The sequence below is a fragment of the Pecten maximus genome, chromosome 18, assembly GCF_902652985.1.
Source record: "Pecten maximus chromosome 18, xPecMax1.1, whole genome shotgun sequence".
NCBI classification, from domain to species: domain Eukaryota; kingdom Metazoa; phylum Mollusca; class Bivalvia; order Pectinida; family Pectinidae; genus Pecten; species Pecten maximus.
Genome location: NC_047032.1, coordinates 21,164,338 through 21,179,952, shown reverse-complemented (window position 1 = coordinate 21,179,952; position 15,615 = coordinate 21,164,338). Strand labels below are relative to the sequence as shown.

Here is a 15,615-nt window from a genome sequence, read left to right as displayed (position 1 = left end):
AGACTTCTGGTATATTATAAAGGTTGGCATGACAGAGCCATCACCACATACACAAATATGGGCTGTCACATGATCTATAGTGTGAATCTACACAATTTAAAAAAAGAAGCTAAATACAATAGTGAAGATACAGTCAAACTGAAGCAACTCATTGATATTAATTTGTGTTCATCAGTTCATATCAGTAAAAGATAATTGACTAATTCGTGTTTGAAAACAGTCCAGCAAATTACTCTCCTCTTATATTTTGTCTTTAATTCATATATAACATAAATTTGATATTTGCTAATGATGCTGTGTAAATTCTTGTTTCCCATAATGATCTGGTGTTATATCATTGCGATTATAATCTGTGAAAATACATTTATCATGAATATAGATACAGGTATGTAATACACACCTGACAAAAACTCTGTAATATGAAAGTTACATATTGTACACTTTTATAAAAGAAACACATTTGATACCAATACTGTATATACATAACGTAAGGGCATCGTACTTGCTGTTGAATGCATGGGCGACCCTTTTGTCCAATAACTTTTCTTGAGGTTCCCTGCTTATCAAAAAACCCCGTCTCATCACAGTTGAATATTTGTGATGGCTTGTTCCTTAATTTTAAAATGGTCAATTGTCTCTTCTAAAAACAGAGTTATTACCTTGGAATATTTCAATTTCTACTCAAGTTTGACTCAATGAAACTACCAAACTTAATCTGTTTCATTTGTTCATGAATCTGACCAGATTAACACTGATCAGTACGTATGAATACATCGTTAAGGGGAGAGAACTCTTACACATGTCATCAGGCCTATCTTAATTGTCTGAGACTAACAAGATCAATGATAATTTTTTTTTTAATTAAAAAAAATAATTTTTAAATAAATATATAAGAAATATTCTGAAATCACAGAAACTTTAAACACGCAGAACATATATAACATTTTGATGATATCTGCATGAGATCTTGAAATAATTTGTCGTCTGCTAAAAAATGGCTGGAAATTATGGAAGATTCCAACTTGATCTACCAGAAAATGATTATGCTGACACAGCAGAAGAAAATATGTTTTTAGAGGTAGTTTTGGATGAAAATGTGTTAAATCAAATAGAAGAAATTATTTGTGAGACAAATGAATGTAAAAATGAAATGATGGAAGCATCTATCACTGCCTCTTCAACATTAAACAATGATGTGATGAAGAGTGAGTTAAGTGGACCAGCTGACCCTGGCTTAGGTAAAGCAAACATGCCTACTGCTACCGTTGCTGATAATGATCAAGAAAGATTTAGAAAAGTAACTGCAGCCGACATGAACAAGTACCTGGACATGAACCAATCCAAATCCACCAAGGCTAACACAAAATGGGGAATGAAAATTTTTCAAGGTAAAAATGAGCTGTAGATTATAGGCGTATTTGATGAAAGTTGCACAACTTAAAATGCAAGTGTAATGCAGAAATCTATTTTCAAAAATCTGTCAAAACACCGACACTTCTGATTGCACAAATGTAAAAATCTGGTTACTGAAAAAAAAAATAGTTTCTAATATTGAAACATTTCAGTTTCAATACAATGTTATGTGTACAATTGATTTTAATAATTTTTCACTAATTATGTAATAGTATTCCTAAATGACATACTTAAACTTGTAGAGATGTTGATATTTTAATATTAAACAAAATGTACATACCTAAATTTTTCAAACTTACAGATTGGCACACTGAAACCTATGGCAACAAACTGGATATGGCACAGTATAGTATAGATGAACTAAAAGAGAAACTGGGAAAATTTTACTGTGAGGCACGACCAAAGAATGCTAAAACAAATGATCAAGAGTTAAAACAGGTGCCTAACACTGAATATCACAAAAACACACTCAAGAATATACGGGCCGCAATTAATCGACACTTTCATGACCTGAACCGTGAAATTGATATAGTCAACGGAAATGAATTTAAGAAGGGAAATAAAATCTTGGACGGGTTGTTGAAAGAAAGGATGACTACAGGTCAATCACGGGCAACAAAACACAAAGATATTATTGAACTGGCTGACCTCACAAAGATTTCTTCCTATTTTGAAAGAGTAGAGTTTTCCCCTTTCATTTTGAGACGATGTGTCTGGTTTAATATCGCGATACATTTTGTAACACGGGGGCTCGAATGCCACCATCAATTATCAACAAACTCATTCGAGTTCAAAAGTGATGAGTCTGGCATTGAATATGTGGTCATGTCCCATGAAACGCGTCAAAAAAATTTTCAAGGTGGTCTAACAAATACTGAGGCCAGTTACGATAAGAGAATGTACGCTAACAACAAATCTAACTGCCCAGTGAAAATGCTGAGGTTACTGTTGGAAAAAACAGATCCGAATAGCACGGCATTGTTCAACCAGTGTGTGAAAGAAGCAATTTTCAAACCTGAGGAAAACAAATACTGGTATAACAGTAAAGCTCTCGGGAAGTCAAGCTTCTCGTGCTACATGCCAGATATTTCCAAATATGCGAATTGTACCAAAAGATACACCGCCCATTGTTTACGGGCAACGGCTATAAATCCATGAGCGATGCCGGTTACGCCACTCGACAAATCATGTTTATGTCAGGCCACCGAAACGAGGCCTCGGTAAGAAGTTACATGAGGAATTGTTCGAGCGAACAAAAACGAGAAATCAGTAACACGTTATCGGCAGTTGCTAGTGCTAGCGATATACTCCTTTCTCAAAGAATATTCATAAGCCGCGCCTCCGAATCGAAAACGAGGCTACTGGTGTAACCATCATAAACAAGATGGCGGCGACCTTAGATTCTGTGAACGGTAGACACTGTTGTGTACCATTATGTAACGGAAATGGGCGCCGCCATCCAGAGTTATCATTTCACCAGTTTCCGCAAAGACAAGAGCTTCGCAAAGCATGGATACATGCCATACGGAGGGATCCGAGTCCACTGTTTACAGTAAGTTATCCAACGATACACATGTAAACGTAAAGTAAGGTCGTAAGGTCACCTTACTGACTAGTGTTATAAGTGTAGTGACTGGTAGTGGTAGGATGTTTGCCTCGAGACCGAATTTGGTCGCTTGTTTGAAGCCCGGCACGGGCAGGATATTTTTCATTACTCCTTCCTATTACAGGATATTTTTCATTACTCCTTCCTATTATACACAGAGACTACGTGTTACTCTTAGGCCTAGGTCTCACGTCATCATCAGTCAGTGCACACGGCATAACTCGCTAGACCTAGTTCACTGCTAGCTGGTCGTTTTATTTTCGCTTACTAAATTATGACGCTATAAGTCATGAAGTGTTGAACAATCGTTTGATAGAAACATTCAAATAGGTCTTGTTTTTTTTGTGTGGAATGATGTTGAGAGGAATATTGTTTTAAATGATTACAGACTCATTGAGTCATTCACTTGATTCAGTATGATCACGGGCACGTCTAGTTTTATATTAAAAAAATAGTCAGAAATACTTAGGCCTATATATATTGTCAATTTATAGGTATTTCTGACATTTTTTAAATATAAAACTAGACATGCTCCTGTGGTATGATTGTACTTGCTACATTAGATTTAATTATAAATTTCATGGATTAAACTGTGGAAAATACTGTCTTTTTGTATGATGAGAATATCCATAAAGAAAACATATTGATTTGAATCACAATGATTATTTTCTCATAGATCTGTGATCAAACTGTTGTCTGTTCAAGACATTTTAAGAAGGATGACTTCAAATGGAATCCGGTGAGGAAAACACTCAGGAAAGATGTTGTTCCTTCCATATTTAGCTGGAGATCGGGGGAAATATCTGTACGTCGGGAGGTTTTTAAGCATTCAGTTCCAGAAAAATTACGTAGACTGGAAAACAACAACTCAGAGTCAAGCTCATGTGAAACTTTTAATTCGATCAGAGAAAGGTAATTTGTTATTCAGTTCACTGTCAATTTCAATATTGAATAAACTTGCATCAATATACTCATTTGAAAATTAGAATATCCAACCAGTCTCAAACTATTCAGAATTAAAAGTTGTATACATGTATAATATACATCTAGGTTTTCCTCCATTCAACTGTTTCTATTTTACAATTCCAAAAGTATATCTTTAGCCCTATGATAATGTACAAAGTATAGAAATAAATTATTACCATACATGAATTAAACTATGCAGCCTGCAGAATTCTCATTCTAATGTATAACTTACATTTACATGATACTGAGAGTGTACTAGTTAGTAATAAACACTTGAAATAAAAATAAATATAATTACATTTGATAAAACATTACTCTCAGATTCTTAGTCTAAGCTTAAGTGTTTTTCAGCGCGTCTTTATCATACCGGTGAACATGTGGAGTGTGTTAACCCAACATAATGTGAATTATTCTCAGAATGTTTAATCAATTGTCAAACGTCAGTCTTTATTTAATGCTGGTTTGCAATTGTATTAACTATTTTGTATAATTCAACTCACAACAAGATCAATGCTGCTGGACAGTATGATGCTGGATCATCAAGATCTTTGTTGAGGTATGAAATGTTGTATCATTCCAAACTAATTTAACTATTGGAAATATTGGATTTTTTTTTAATTATACATGTATGTCTGTCTTCTATTTATTCATCATAAGTTTTATTTCACCATGGCATGACACCCAGACAAAAACCTATTAGAAAGAGGGTTGGGGTATTCTTTCACTGGCAATGAATCTGTTTAGTTGACTTTTACTTTTGTTTCTAAGATAATATTACATGTAAATTATTTCAAATCTCATGCATATCTAGTATGAAAATTAAATGATGAATGCTTATAATGAAATATCTATTGTTTATAGCCATGTGAATGAAGAAACAAACCAGTTTGAGACAAGAAATGTTGAAGACTTGGAGGATTTATTAAAGAAAAGGGAAGATGAAATTAAGAAGTTACAACAACAGCTAGAGATTGAGAGATTTGGCATTCAAAGATTTTGTAATGACAATGCAATGATTTCATTTTATACAGGTTTTGCTTCTATGCTGATGTTTTCAGCTTTTTTTGAATTTATCAAACCAGCTGCTAGTACAATGACCAGTTACTATTATAAATGTTCCGACAGAATCAACCAACAGGGGTTAGTAGGCAAACAACGGAATATGTTGTTGATTGACGAGTTGTTTATGTTCCTATGTCGGTTAAGATGTGGTCTTTTGGAGCAGGATTTAGCTGTACGGTTTAACTGTCACTTATCTACAGTGAGTAGAAAAATAATAACATGGGCAAATTTTTTGTACTTTGCTTTGGGAAGCATAAATATTTGGCCAACAAGAGAATCTATCGATGAGAAAATGCCTAACCAATTCAGAACTATGTATCCATCTACCAGGGTAATAATTGATTGCACAGAGTTAAAAGCAGAGCGACCATCTTCTCTCTTACTTAGCTCTAAATGTTACTCATCATATAAAAGCTCACATACATGGAAAGGTCTTGTTGGTATTGCTCCACATGGAGCTCTGACATTTGTTTCAAGTTTGTATACAGGCAGTATGTCAGATGTAGAAATTACTAAGCTTTCTGGCTTAATTGAACTCCTGGACAGAGGAGATTCAATTATGGCAGACAAAGGGTTTGTACTCAACAAGGTACTTGAAGGTACAGGTATTTTAGTGAACACACCTCCATTCCTTCAAGGTCAAGGTCAATTTACAAGACAGGAAGTGGAGCAGACTCAGGTAATTGCTAAATTGAGGATACATATTGAGAGGCATATCCGAAGAGTCAAGGAGTATCACCTATTTGATAGTATCATCCCCTTAAGTATGGTAGGAACAATTAATCAAATATGGACAGTTGCAAATATGTTAACATTATTCAAGGGACCTCTTGTCAAAGATTGGAAGTAAGCTATCTTGTATTGTTATAAACTATACCCTGGATTAGTACTAGCCAAATAACAGTAAGGTTAGTATGAATGATACATTTGTACATGTATGTCATAAAATGTTCTTTAAGTTTGATTCATGAAAGTTATTGAGCTCTCAATAACAAAGTCAATTAACATATTACAAATTGTATCTAACTACAAACTGTATCTTGCTACAAATTTTATCTAACTTAAGTAGTGGTAAAAAAAGAAATCATCAAGCTTTTCCTTCATTTCTTTCCATGTATTCGTGTTGAAAAGAATGAGTTCCAAATGACTTTCCTCGGGTGTCCACACAAAGAAGTGACACCATTCCATCCCTGTCACTGCCATCTGCATCATAACTTGGTAAAAATAGTTGTGCCTCTCCTTCAGTTTGTATCCATTTTCATCCTTGGTGAGGTACTGGCACTCTGACAAAGGGTTTACAGGACACTTTATCTCCAGCAGACCATACTTTGGATTCAGTGTTGGGCAGTAGACTTTGCGGTCTGGAGATGCAGCCAACCATGGGGACCACGGACTCACTACTAATCCAGACGGATAAATGTTCACTTCCCCATTCAACCTCTGAAAAATACATTGAAATAAGGAGCACTGATTCAGATTATCAGCTAGAAAGATGTGTTAGTTAAATTGATAAAATGCATTATGATAAATTGATATGGAAATTTAAAACTTGTAACACATGTACAACATTCAATTCATCATTTCCTTTTTTGTCTGTTTTTTCCATGATTTGCTTATATCAATATCTTCAACTTAAGAAAGTGTATTTTTTTTCCTTCTTATATCTCATAACTCTGTTTATATATTTTTTTAAAAAGTCAATATAATTCAGAGAGAGATTGAGGAATGGACACTGTCTGTGTAACTGGTAAATATCTGTCATAAGACTTATTTACTAGTGAAATTTGTTTCCAACTAGTAACTCGTAACTAATGAAAAAGAAATGTTATATTATATCCCTGTGTTGTTAAAGATGTTTTAATTTGTATACCTCCACATATGCGTTTGCTGCAACAGGCTCACTGGCTATCCCATATCGCATGTTGGCAGTTACAACCTTTCTGGTTGACTGGAGTCTCTTGATGAGTGGATCATACTCTGAAAAATAGAAGTGCATTTACGAAAAAAAAATTAAAACAACTTGAAAAAGGCTAGGCTGTGAACTGTTCAACATTTTTTCCATATTAAGAGATAGTTGATTACTATAATACAGTTCTATATACAACAACATGTCTCACATATAACATAATATAAACATATCTAGTCATGTTTTTTTTCTGTTTTGATAGAGTTGTAGACTTGATTATGATATTACTTGTGACATTAGGAGGTTGCATTGGCATTTAGGTATTCTAATATTTGATATTACTGAAGTTATACAACTGTCAGATGTACATGGTATATATAATAAAGCAAAAACTGAGTGTCTAAAAATTAAGTGCTATTGACACAAACAATATCAATATAATTTATGAAATGAATTGTATGTGGTATCTCACTTATTGTTAACATACCTTTCTGCCTTTTTACGATATCTCCCGCCACTGAGGCTGTAATCCTATCTCTCCTTATTCTGTGCCATTTGGGATTCTGGGATTGCAGACGGGTGCTTTCCTCAATTTCCAATGACTGAGTCTCCGAGATTATCAATGAATTAAATTGAATGTTCTTGCTGTACTCAAGTACCACATTTAGTTCATTAACCATGAGATTTTGCATAGGTAGTTTAGGAAAATCACCTGCATTTAAGATATTTAACACAAAGTCACTGCGGAGTCTTTGTTGGGTGGCAAGTGGAGAGCCTTTAGGAAACTTTCCATATTTTGTATCAATCTCCTTTTGTTGAGAACTTAAAGATACATTTGTTAAGAATAAACATGTTTTGTCAACTTTGTACAGGTTTTCACACAATTTCTGGACATCAAGTTTCTCCACACCAGAAGGTATTGGATTATATAATGTTGACCTTAATCCTCTGGTCTGACGCTGTGGGCATTTAGGATCATATCCTTGCAATGTTACATCACTTGACACAGACCCACCTATCTTTTCACCTCTGGGAATGTGCCAGGTTTGTGGTAGAGATGTTTTTGCTACATCACAAGGTACTGCTGACACTCCAGTTGTTTTCATATGGGCAACAGAATGGAGTACACCAGCAATATGTCCACAACAGCCACCAGAGCCAATAGCACAGGAACACTTACTGGAACTGCTATCAAATGATGGACCATTTCTGATAACAACCTGTAGTAACATAATAGAAAAAATTAACCAATAGAGTAAAGAAAAAACATTTAACCTGTCTATGAGAATCAGGAGATAACGAGACTAAGGAGGGTGATGCTATATTGAGGTCAATTTGTATTGAAATATTACATTCGAGACAAAAAAAGTCAGAACAGCAGGAGGTCTTTATACACAGATGGTTGCTAAAGCAGGTTTTACATATGTATCTTAGGAACCTAAAAACTTCCTACTTGTAACTCCAATTCCAGCACTCGCAGCATGTAATTACCTAGAACCATTAATTATTACTTCAACTTTTTGACATGCATGTATGACCTTAACCATAACGTGTGTTTAAGCTATCAAATGGCTTGGTACATTTAGATGTATTGTTGCTCAACTGATGGATTACACCTGTAAGGAAATTCATTCTCTACACTTTTCATGTTAAAAATATTATACTTTAAAATTTTATAAATTTTGTGTAGTTGTGGACCTTCTTTAAAGTATGACAAAATCAAAGCTACTACAGGAATTATGACTTGGTTAAGAATGCAAAATCTGCAAATTTTAAAAGTGCATCTGAGCTGCACAAGTCCTAAATAATCAGTCAAAATATTCTACCAATTGATAATTACCTCTACATCATGTGGAGCTTCATTTTTCCGCTGTGATCTATAGGATCTGGCACGAATTAAGCAACCCTGATCTATCTGATGGACTACAAAAAAAAAAAAATCATTGTTAAATATGATGTTTTGATATGACAACTTGGTTCATTAATTCCCCTTATGCAATCAATATCTTTATAAACCAAAATGTCAGTGTAATAGGAGAATAGATTACCACAGAGAAACTCGCAATCAATGAAATAACAACCAGATGAGCATCCTGACTTGGAAATGAGGTCCATTAGCAAGATTTGGTTCCAGTTAAACTGATCAGTATATAGGCTACAAGCACTTTAATTGATGTCACAAAAATAATAAAATAAAATTCATACCGTGTAAACAATAAGAGTATCTTTTTTAATAGTAGATACTTTTATTTTTTATATGGTATTATATCTCACTTTACTGTCAGAACTTCAGACGCCTGTGGGTGGCGTACATTGGTCATAAATTGTACGTACGTACGTGTTGTAAACAATCACGCACAGTGTACCGTTCTTGCTATGTCCTGCAATATTTAACAAATTTAACAATACTTGAAGACAAGGAATAAATATTACAAGCCAGAGAAACAGATATTGCTATATAATTGGAAAAGTAAGAAACTTTGGAATGTGTTTGTTACGAATTTGTTAGCACGACTTCGAAAAGACAAAGTGAAAGTAAAATTAAAACGATCTCATGACTAACCTCTTATATCATAGATATACTTTTCACTGAAGTATTTGTATCCTTTCGATACCTCCCTGCTTCCGGTGCTTGAAGATGATGTTTTAATGGCATTCTCTACAAATCCGAACGTTATCTCATCAGGAACTGCCCGCAAATCTCGCGTTGAGTTGTTGGTGATTTCTGACACTTTCGCTTCCGCCATATTTGTATACACCAGAGACACCGGTAGCCTCGTTTTCGACGCGTCATGAATATATTTATGAGGAACTCATTAAGAAAGGAGTATATCAAACACCAACAAGGAAATCACGCCACACGGTGATCAATCTACGCCCTTAAACGCTACTACAAAGCAGATTGAAAAACATAACTGTCCGACTAACGTTACTCCGCTTCAAAATTGTCACCTACCTCTGAGTCAGCAGCTGGCTTTGGTATCCTCAGTTGAAGCAACCTCCGGCTTTCTGACCAACTCTACATTCAACAATTGTAGTTTTACTTTCAATAAACTGTAGATGGTAGCTGTCATACCGAATAATTCGCAGCATCATGTTCTAGCCCATCTTCTTTCCAACAGTAACACTTAGTGTTTACCAAAAATGGCGGACATCCCGACATCGCACATGGTAAAAAATGAAGCGGAGACGACCGTATTACGGAGTCTACACAAAATCCTTCCGCGGAACAATTTCACGTTTTCTATATTGTTATTATAAACATGGAATAATTATAAAAAATATCAAATGTATAATGTATTCCTGTATTTTATGAAAGACCAGATATACTAAATACTTCTATTTTGACAAAATAATGCTGTTTTTTAATCCTAAAATGGCGGACTATTTTACTCGACCGACTAGACATGTGGACTTGCACAAACTTCAAGACATTAATATCTTTTAGACCGACTTTTTTATTCGAAAAAAAAAAACAATTGAAATATAAGGATTGAATCTTGATTTGGTCGATTTCATGGGGTCATGAATTGAGTTGCTCTTGAGACAAATTCAACATGAACTGCTCTCTTCGCAGTTCATGTTGAATTTGTCTCAAGAGCAACTCAATTCATGACCCCATGAAATCGACCAAATCAAGATTCAATCCTTATATTTCAATTAATTTTGTATTAATGATATTTTCCTCATTCCTTTTGTTTTTCATGTATTTAAATTTTGTACTTCTATTGCCCCGGATCATATGAGGCACTCAAACGATTTTATTGCAGGAGAATATCAGAATACTTTGCAAAATAACTTGAGGTCAGTCAGATGATCATACCAATGCATTTTCACCTCTAATCAGATCTTAAGTATTGGATTCTGGTTACCATGAGTTTCGACTGCATTATTCACTCTTATCTGTATTATGTTATGAATCTTAAACACAAAAATATTGCTGGTCATCTAAACACATTTTGTTATACATCTGTATGTTAAAATTGAATTGAAGATTTATTCGCTCACCATATTTCTTGAAAAAATCGTCCATCACTGTTTGATTAGACATTCGTGTTCGCCCTTTATCACGGATCTGGGGAGTTTTTTCACTGAGCTCGGGATGACTTCTTATAAATTTAAGACACCACTTGTCTGATGGACCTTTGTCCAGGTTGAATAAGGAATGTCTGTCCGCACGCTTTACCAGTTCAAGAACATAGGAGCGGAGATGTTGGCTATTTAGAGGGAACCCTCGCTCTCCTATGTACTTCACATATGCTACCAGAGCCTCTTCCTCTTTCAAAGTTAACATTTTCTCTGGGCCCCGTTTTCCCAACAGACCTACGTCTCAATTACGTTGTCAACAATGGTTTGTCGCGGCACCCCATATTCTTGTGAAGCCTGTGTGTCATTTAGTGATTTGTTCCTCACATCCTTGATGGCATTTTCAAGATTTAGCAAATCATATTTTCTCTTTGACTGCAAAAAGGATAATTTGGATCTGTGTATTTCCATTATTCACAATAATACTTATAAATAGAAATTTGTATTTTGCAATAAAATATCACTATATGATGTTAGAATTAAGACTGCATTATCATTTGAATAATTTTTTATTGTATAATACTGTATAATAATTCAGAACTACACAATAATCAAAAATATTTTCACTCTCCCAATATGTATTTATTGCCAATAACAAAAATAAAACTTCTTAAAACAACGGTATTATATTTTGCTGTTCAGTCACCGGCAGGTGGTTTGAGTGAAAGTTGGATTTTAGTACTACATGTACATAGTTTGGAGTTATCTCCCTTTTACAATTCGCGTGCAGATGTTCTCGTTGTCATTTACAGCAAATATAGAAGTGGCATTTTTTCTCAAGTTACAGTGCTGTGGGAATGCCTACATATCCGTATGTGAATCTAAGTGTTCTAATAAATTTTGGAAAGATGTTTTCAGAGTATGGACAAAATTGAAAAATTCCAGACTATTTAGGAAAATGATATTAGATCATGACTATTCTGAAACTTCCATTATGTTATAACACAGATATAAAAGTTGGAAATAGCACCATCTTTAACCAAAACTGGTTTAATGTTGGAATATATACAATTTCTGATTTGGTTAAAGATCATGGTAATCTAAGTTTTTATACAATTAATGAGTTTCTAGAAAAATACAGAGCCGACACTAACTTTCTTCAATACCACGGACTGATATCTGCAGTGAGATCTTTTATGGAGAATTATGTTTAAGAGCCTCCATTTGAAAATCCAGTCCAACCTTTTATACCTTTGCATTTAGATATTTTCTACAAGCACCATAAAGGTTAAAAAAAAACTTTTACAATTGTCTCATCACACCAGCTCCTGTACCAACCGGAGTTAGGAAATGGCAGGAACAGCACTTCCACTTTAATGTTTCCAGCAGTTCAAAGTTACACAATTTTAAAACACATATATTTGCAAGTCCTTTATGCACATTTTGCAATATTGAACCAGAGAAAGTAACGCATATGCTCTCGGAATGCGTATGTGTACACGAATTATAACAGGAATTCGAAAACTTAGTTGAGATACTGTTTATTGATTTTTCTATGAATAAAGAGTCTTTCTTATTCGATTTATGATCTTGATATGCCAACCCTGTTGATAACGAAATCATTATTATAATTGAATATTATATATATATACAACTAGATTCTTCAACAAAGCTTTAAATCTAACAGCTCTTGTTAATGATATCAAGGATCATTTTACTGTTCAAAAATATATCAATAATGGAAATGATGTGCACAAAAAATGGATTTTTGAAAATAATTGGAAGAAATGGATGACGTTATTAGAACTAAACTGAATATTTTCTTTCTGGCAGTGTCGAATCTATGTTCAATTTTCGTAAAGCAGTTTTCGAATTAAATTCTTTAATTTTGATATCTACATCACTATTTTTGAATCTCCCTCCCCCTCTCTTCATGTGTACAAATTAATTATGTATGTAAGCGTGTGTTTGAAAGTTTGTGTGTGTGGGTGTATGTGTGCGTGATGGTGTGTATGTAATTTATTTGTGCGAATATGATATTTTGGTACCATTTGATGATGACGTATAATGATGATGTTATGATGTTGATTATAATGCAGAATGATGATGGTGTTATGAAGATGATGGACAATCATGGTGTTTGATTCGTGTATGAGGATGATTTGGTTTGGTTTAACGTCCTATTAACAGCTAGGGTCATTTAAGGACGGCCTCCCGTGCGTGCGACCTGCATGCGTGTGGTGAGTGCGTATGTGTGTGTTAAGTCTCCTTGTGATAGGCCGATTTATAGTGCTACCTCACTGAAGCATACTGCCGAAGACACCCATCAGCACACCCCACCCGGTCACATTATACTGACAACGGGCGAACCAGTCGTCCCACTCCTAATATGCTGAGCGCTAAGCAGGAGCAGCAACTACCATTTTCAAAGACTCTGGTATGTCTCGACCAGGGGACAGAACAGACACCCAGCAGGACACCCCACCCGGTCACATTATACTGACAACGGGCGAACCAGTCGTCCTACTTCTAATATGCTGAGCGCTAAGCAGGAATAGAATCTTCCATTTTTAAAGAGTCTCATATGGCTCGGCCAGGGGACAGAACCCAAAGCCTTCCTCACAGGAGCGAACGCTCAACTAAAGGCCAAAAGTGAGGCATCCACTTCACGACAAAGACACAACTTTCCAATGTCATGGTGTAAATGTACGTGATTTGTGTACTGCACAACACTCTTCTCCTTGTGATAGGCCGGAACTTTTGCCGATTTATAGTGCTACCTCACTGAAGCATACTGCCGAAGACACCAAGCAGGACACCCCACCAGGTCACATTATACTGACAACGGGTGAACCAGTTGTCCCATGCATGCATGTCGCACGCATGGAAGGCCGTCCTTAAATGACCTAAGCTGTTAATAGGACGTTAAACAAAAGAAACCAAACCAACTCTTCTAACAATCAAACAAATAATTTTGAGTTATTTTCAAACTTTTATGTATTACGAAAAATATGCCGACAATCGATGTACAATATAAGAACACAAGTGCTGTTGGAGTATTTACTGAAATGGACTCGTCAATGCCGAAACAGGAAAAACAGGCTTAAATTTGCATTATTTTCAGAGAATGGTCCCAAAAATATGTTCTAAAAGCCCAACTGTATTATATGTACAATATTAGGGGTTTATTTGACTAATCATTCGCGATTCGCGGCCCTATTGCCGTAAGAGTTGAATAACCGATATGGACGATAATGGACATGAAATCCCATTTTTACGAGAGAATGGACACAATATAGTTTTCTTTAGGGTATATAGAGGTCATATGTAAAATGTGTTTGATATATTTTACCTGCGAGTATATTTTTTAGATAAATATCAAAATATCCGAGTCAGGACCAAATTTTCGATTGTGATGAACTACAGTAACGGAGTTAAGTTGACCTTAAATTGTCTGTTTTTAAGAGAATGGACCCAAAATTATATGCTTACAACTTAGTAATGTCTAAATGATGAGGGGGTTTAAATGAACTGAAAGTGTTTGGATAATTTTTCTAAAACCTCGCTAGTTTGCATTCAAACAATCTCAACAATCTGATCGCATTAGGCGTGTGTGAAAAGAAAAAAAGCTGGAAAACTGAAATCCGGATTATCTAAAACAAATGCAAAAATACTTGTATAATAAAATCAAACCAAAACAAAGTATGATATTCACTTGATTTGATATTTCTTGTTATTTATACATGTAGAATTGTGATAGGGGGGTTCTCACCGTCGAACCAACAAACCGAACAACTAGGCAAAGTCATTCCCAAATACTATTTATTACTTGAAGAAGTGGAACTGAAATTGTAGTCCCTAAAATATACGAATAACAGAAATAACTATACGATACATGTACACGATAACCATTACAATCGAACGCACCCAAACAATCACACATTTGTAAAATAACACAAGAAAATAAAAGGTAAAATACTATATAGCTTATTATAAATATGCTATACATTATCCAAATACATTGATATCAAATATAAACGACTGCGACCAAGACCTAGATATATCGATGTAGCATCGATCGATCAGAAGAAAATAGACAATAGATATGAAACAATTAATCCTTTTAATTTGGAATAAATAAATACATAATAATCTTTCTAAATAATTTATATTAGCATGGATGCATTAGAAATAAAATTCCTTAAACTATTTAAACTCACCCCGTGTATGGCACGATGTAGCCCGAGTTTTCTCTGACCCTGTCACCATGTCTGGTGTAGGGCCAGAGCGCACTACTATATGAAAACGTGGAATTCTCCGACACCGTTTGGTGTCGATAAGAATCTGGTGCAAATACAATAAAATCGGGTGTGACATTACACCTACCTTACATATATGGATAAATGAGATATTTATTTACCCCAAAACACCCATTTAGTCTCATCTAGGTGTTTTATTCCGTCCGTATAGACCCTTGCTTTGCGCTAGTCAAAATTTCATACTTGACTCGACGCCATATTGCTAACTATTTAGGTCGCAGGCGGCCGAATTACCCTAATCAGTGCGCGATGGAGCGAAAAGGAAAAAATACAACATTTGTTTTTATATATTTTACCCCTTATAAATAATGAATTTT

General features: G+C 34.9%; 2 protein-coding genes across 2 annotated transcripts; one reads left to right on the top strand and one right to left on the bottom strand.

Annotated features, from left to right (window-relative positions):
- The first annotated feature begins 994 nt into the window (after positions 1–994).
- Positions 995–2,571, top strand: LOC117316304. Its single transcript, XM_033870845.1, has 2 exons — positions 995–1,388; positions 1,715–2,571. Exons 1-2 carry the CDS (start codon positions 995–997, stop codon positions 2,569–2,571), a joined length of 1,251 nt encoding a protein of 416 aa, XP_033726736.1.
- A 3,043-nt stretch (positions 2,572–5,614) lies between these two features.
- LOC117316303 lies at positions 5,615–11,247 on the bottom strand. The gene is made up of 6 exons (XM_033870844.1): positions 10,962–11,247; positions 9,517–9,765; positions 8,794–8,876; positions 7,441–8,173; positions 6,918–7,024; positions 5,615–6,487 (listed from the first exon to the last, which is right to left on the bottom strand). Exons 1-6 carry the CDS (start codon positions 11,245–11,247, stop codon positions 6,104–6,106), a joined length of 1,842 nt encoding a protein of 613 aa, XP_033726735.1. The 3' UTR covers positions 5,615–6,103.
- Positions 11,248–15,615: the final 4,368 nt, after the last annotated feature.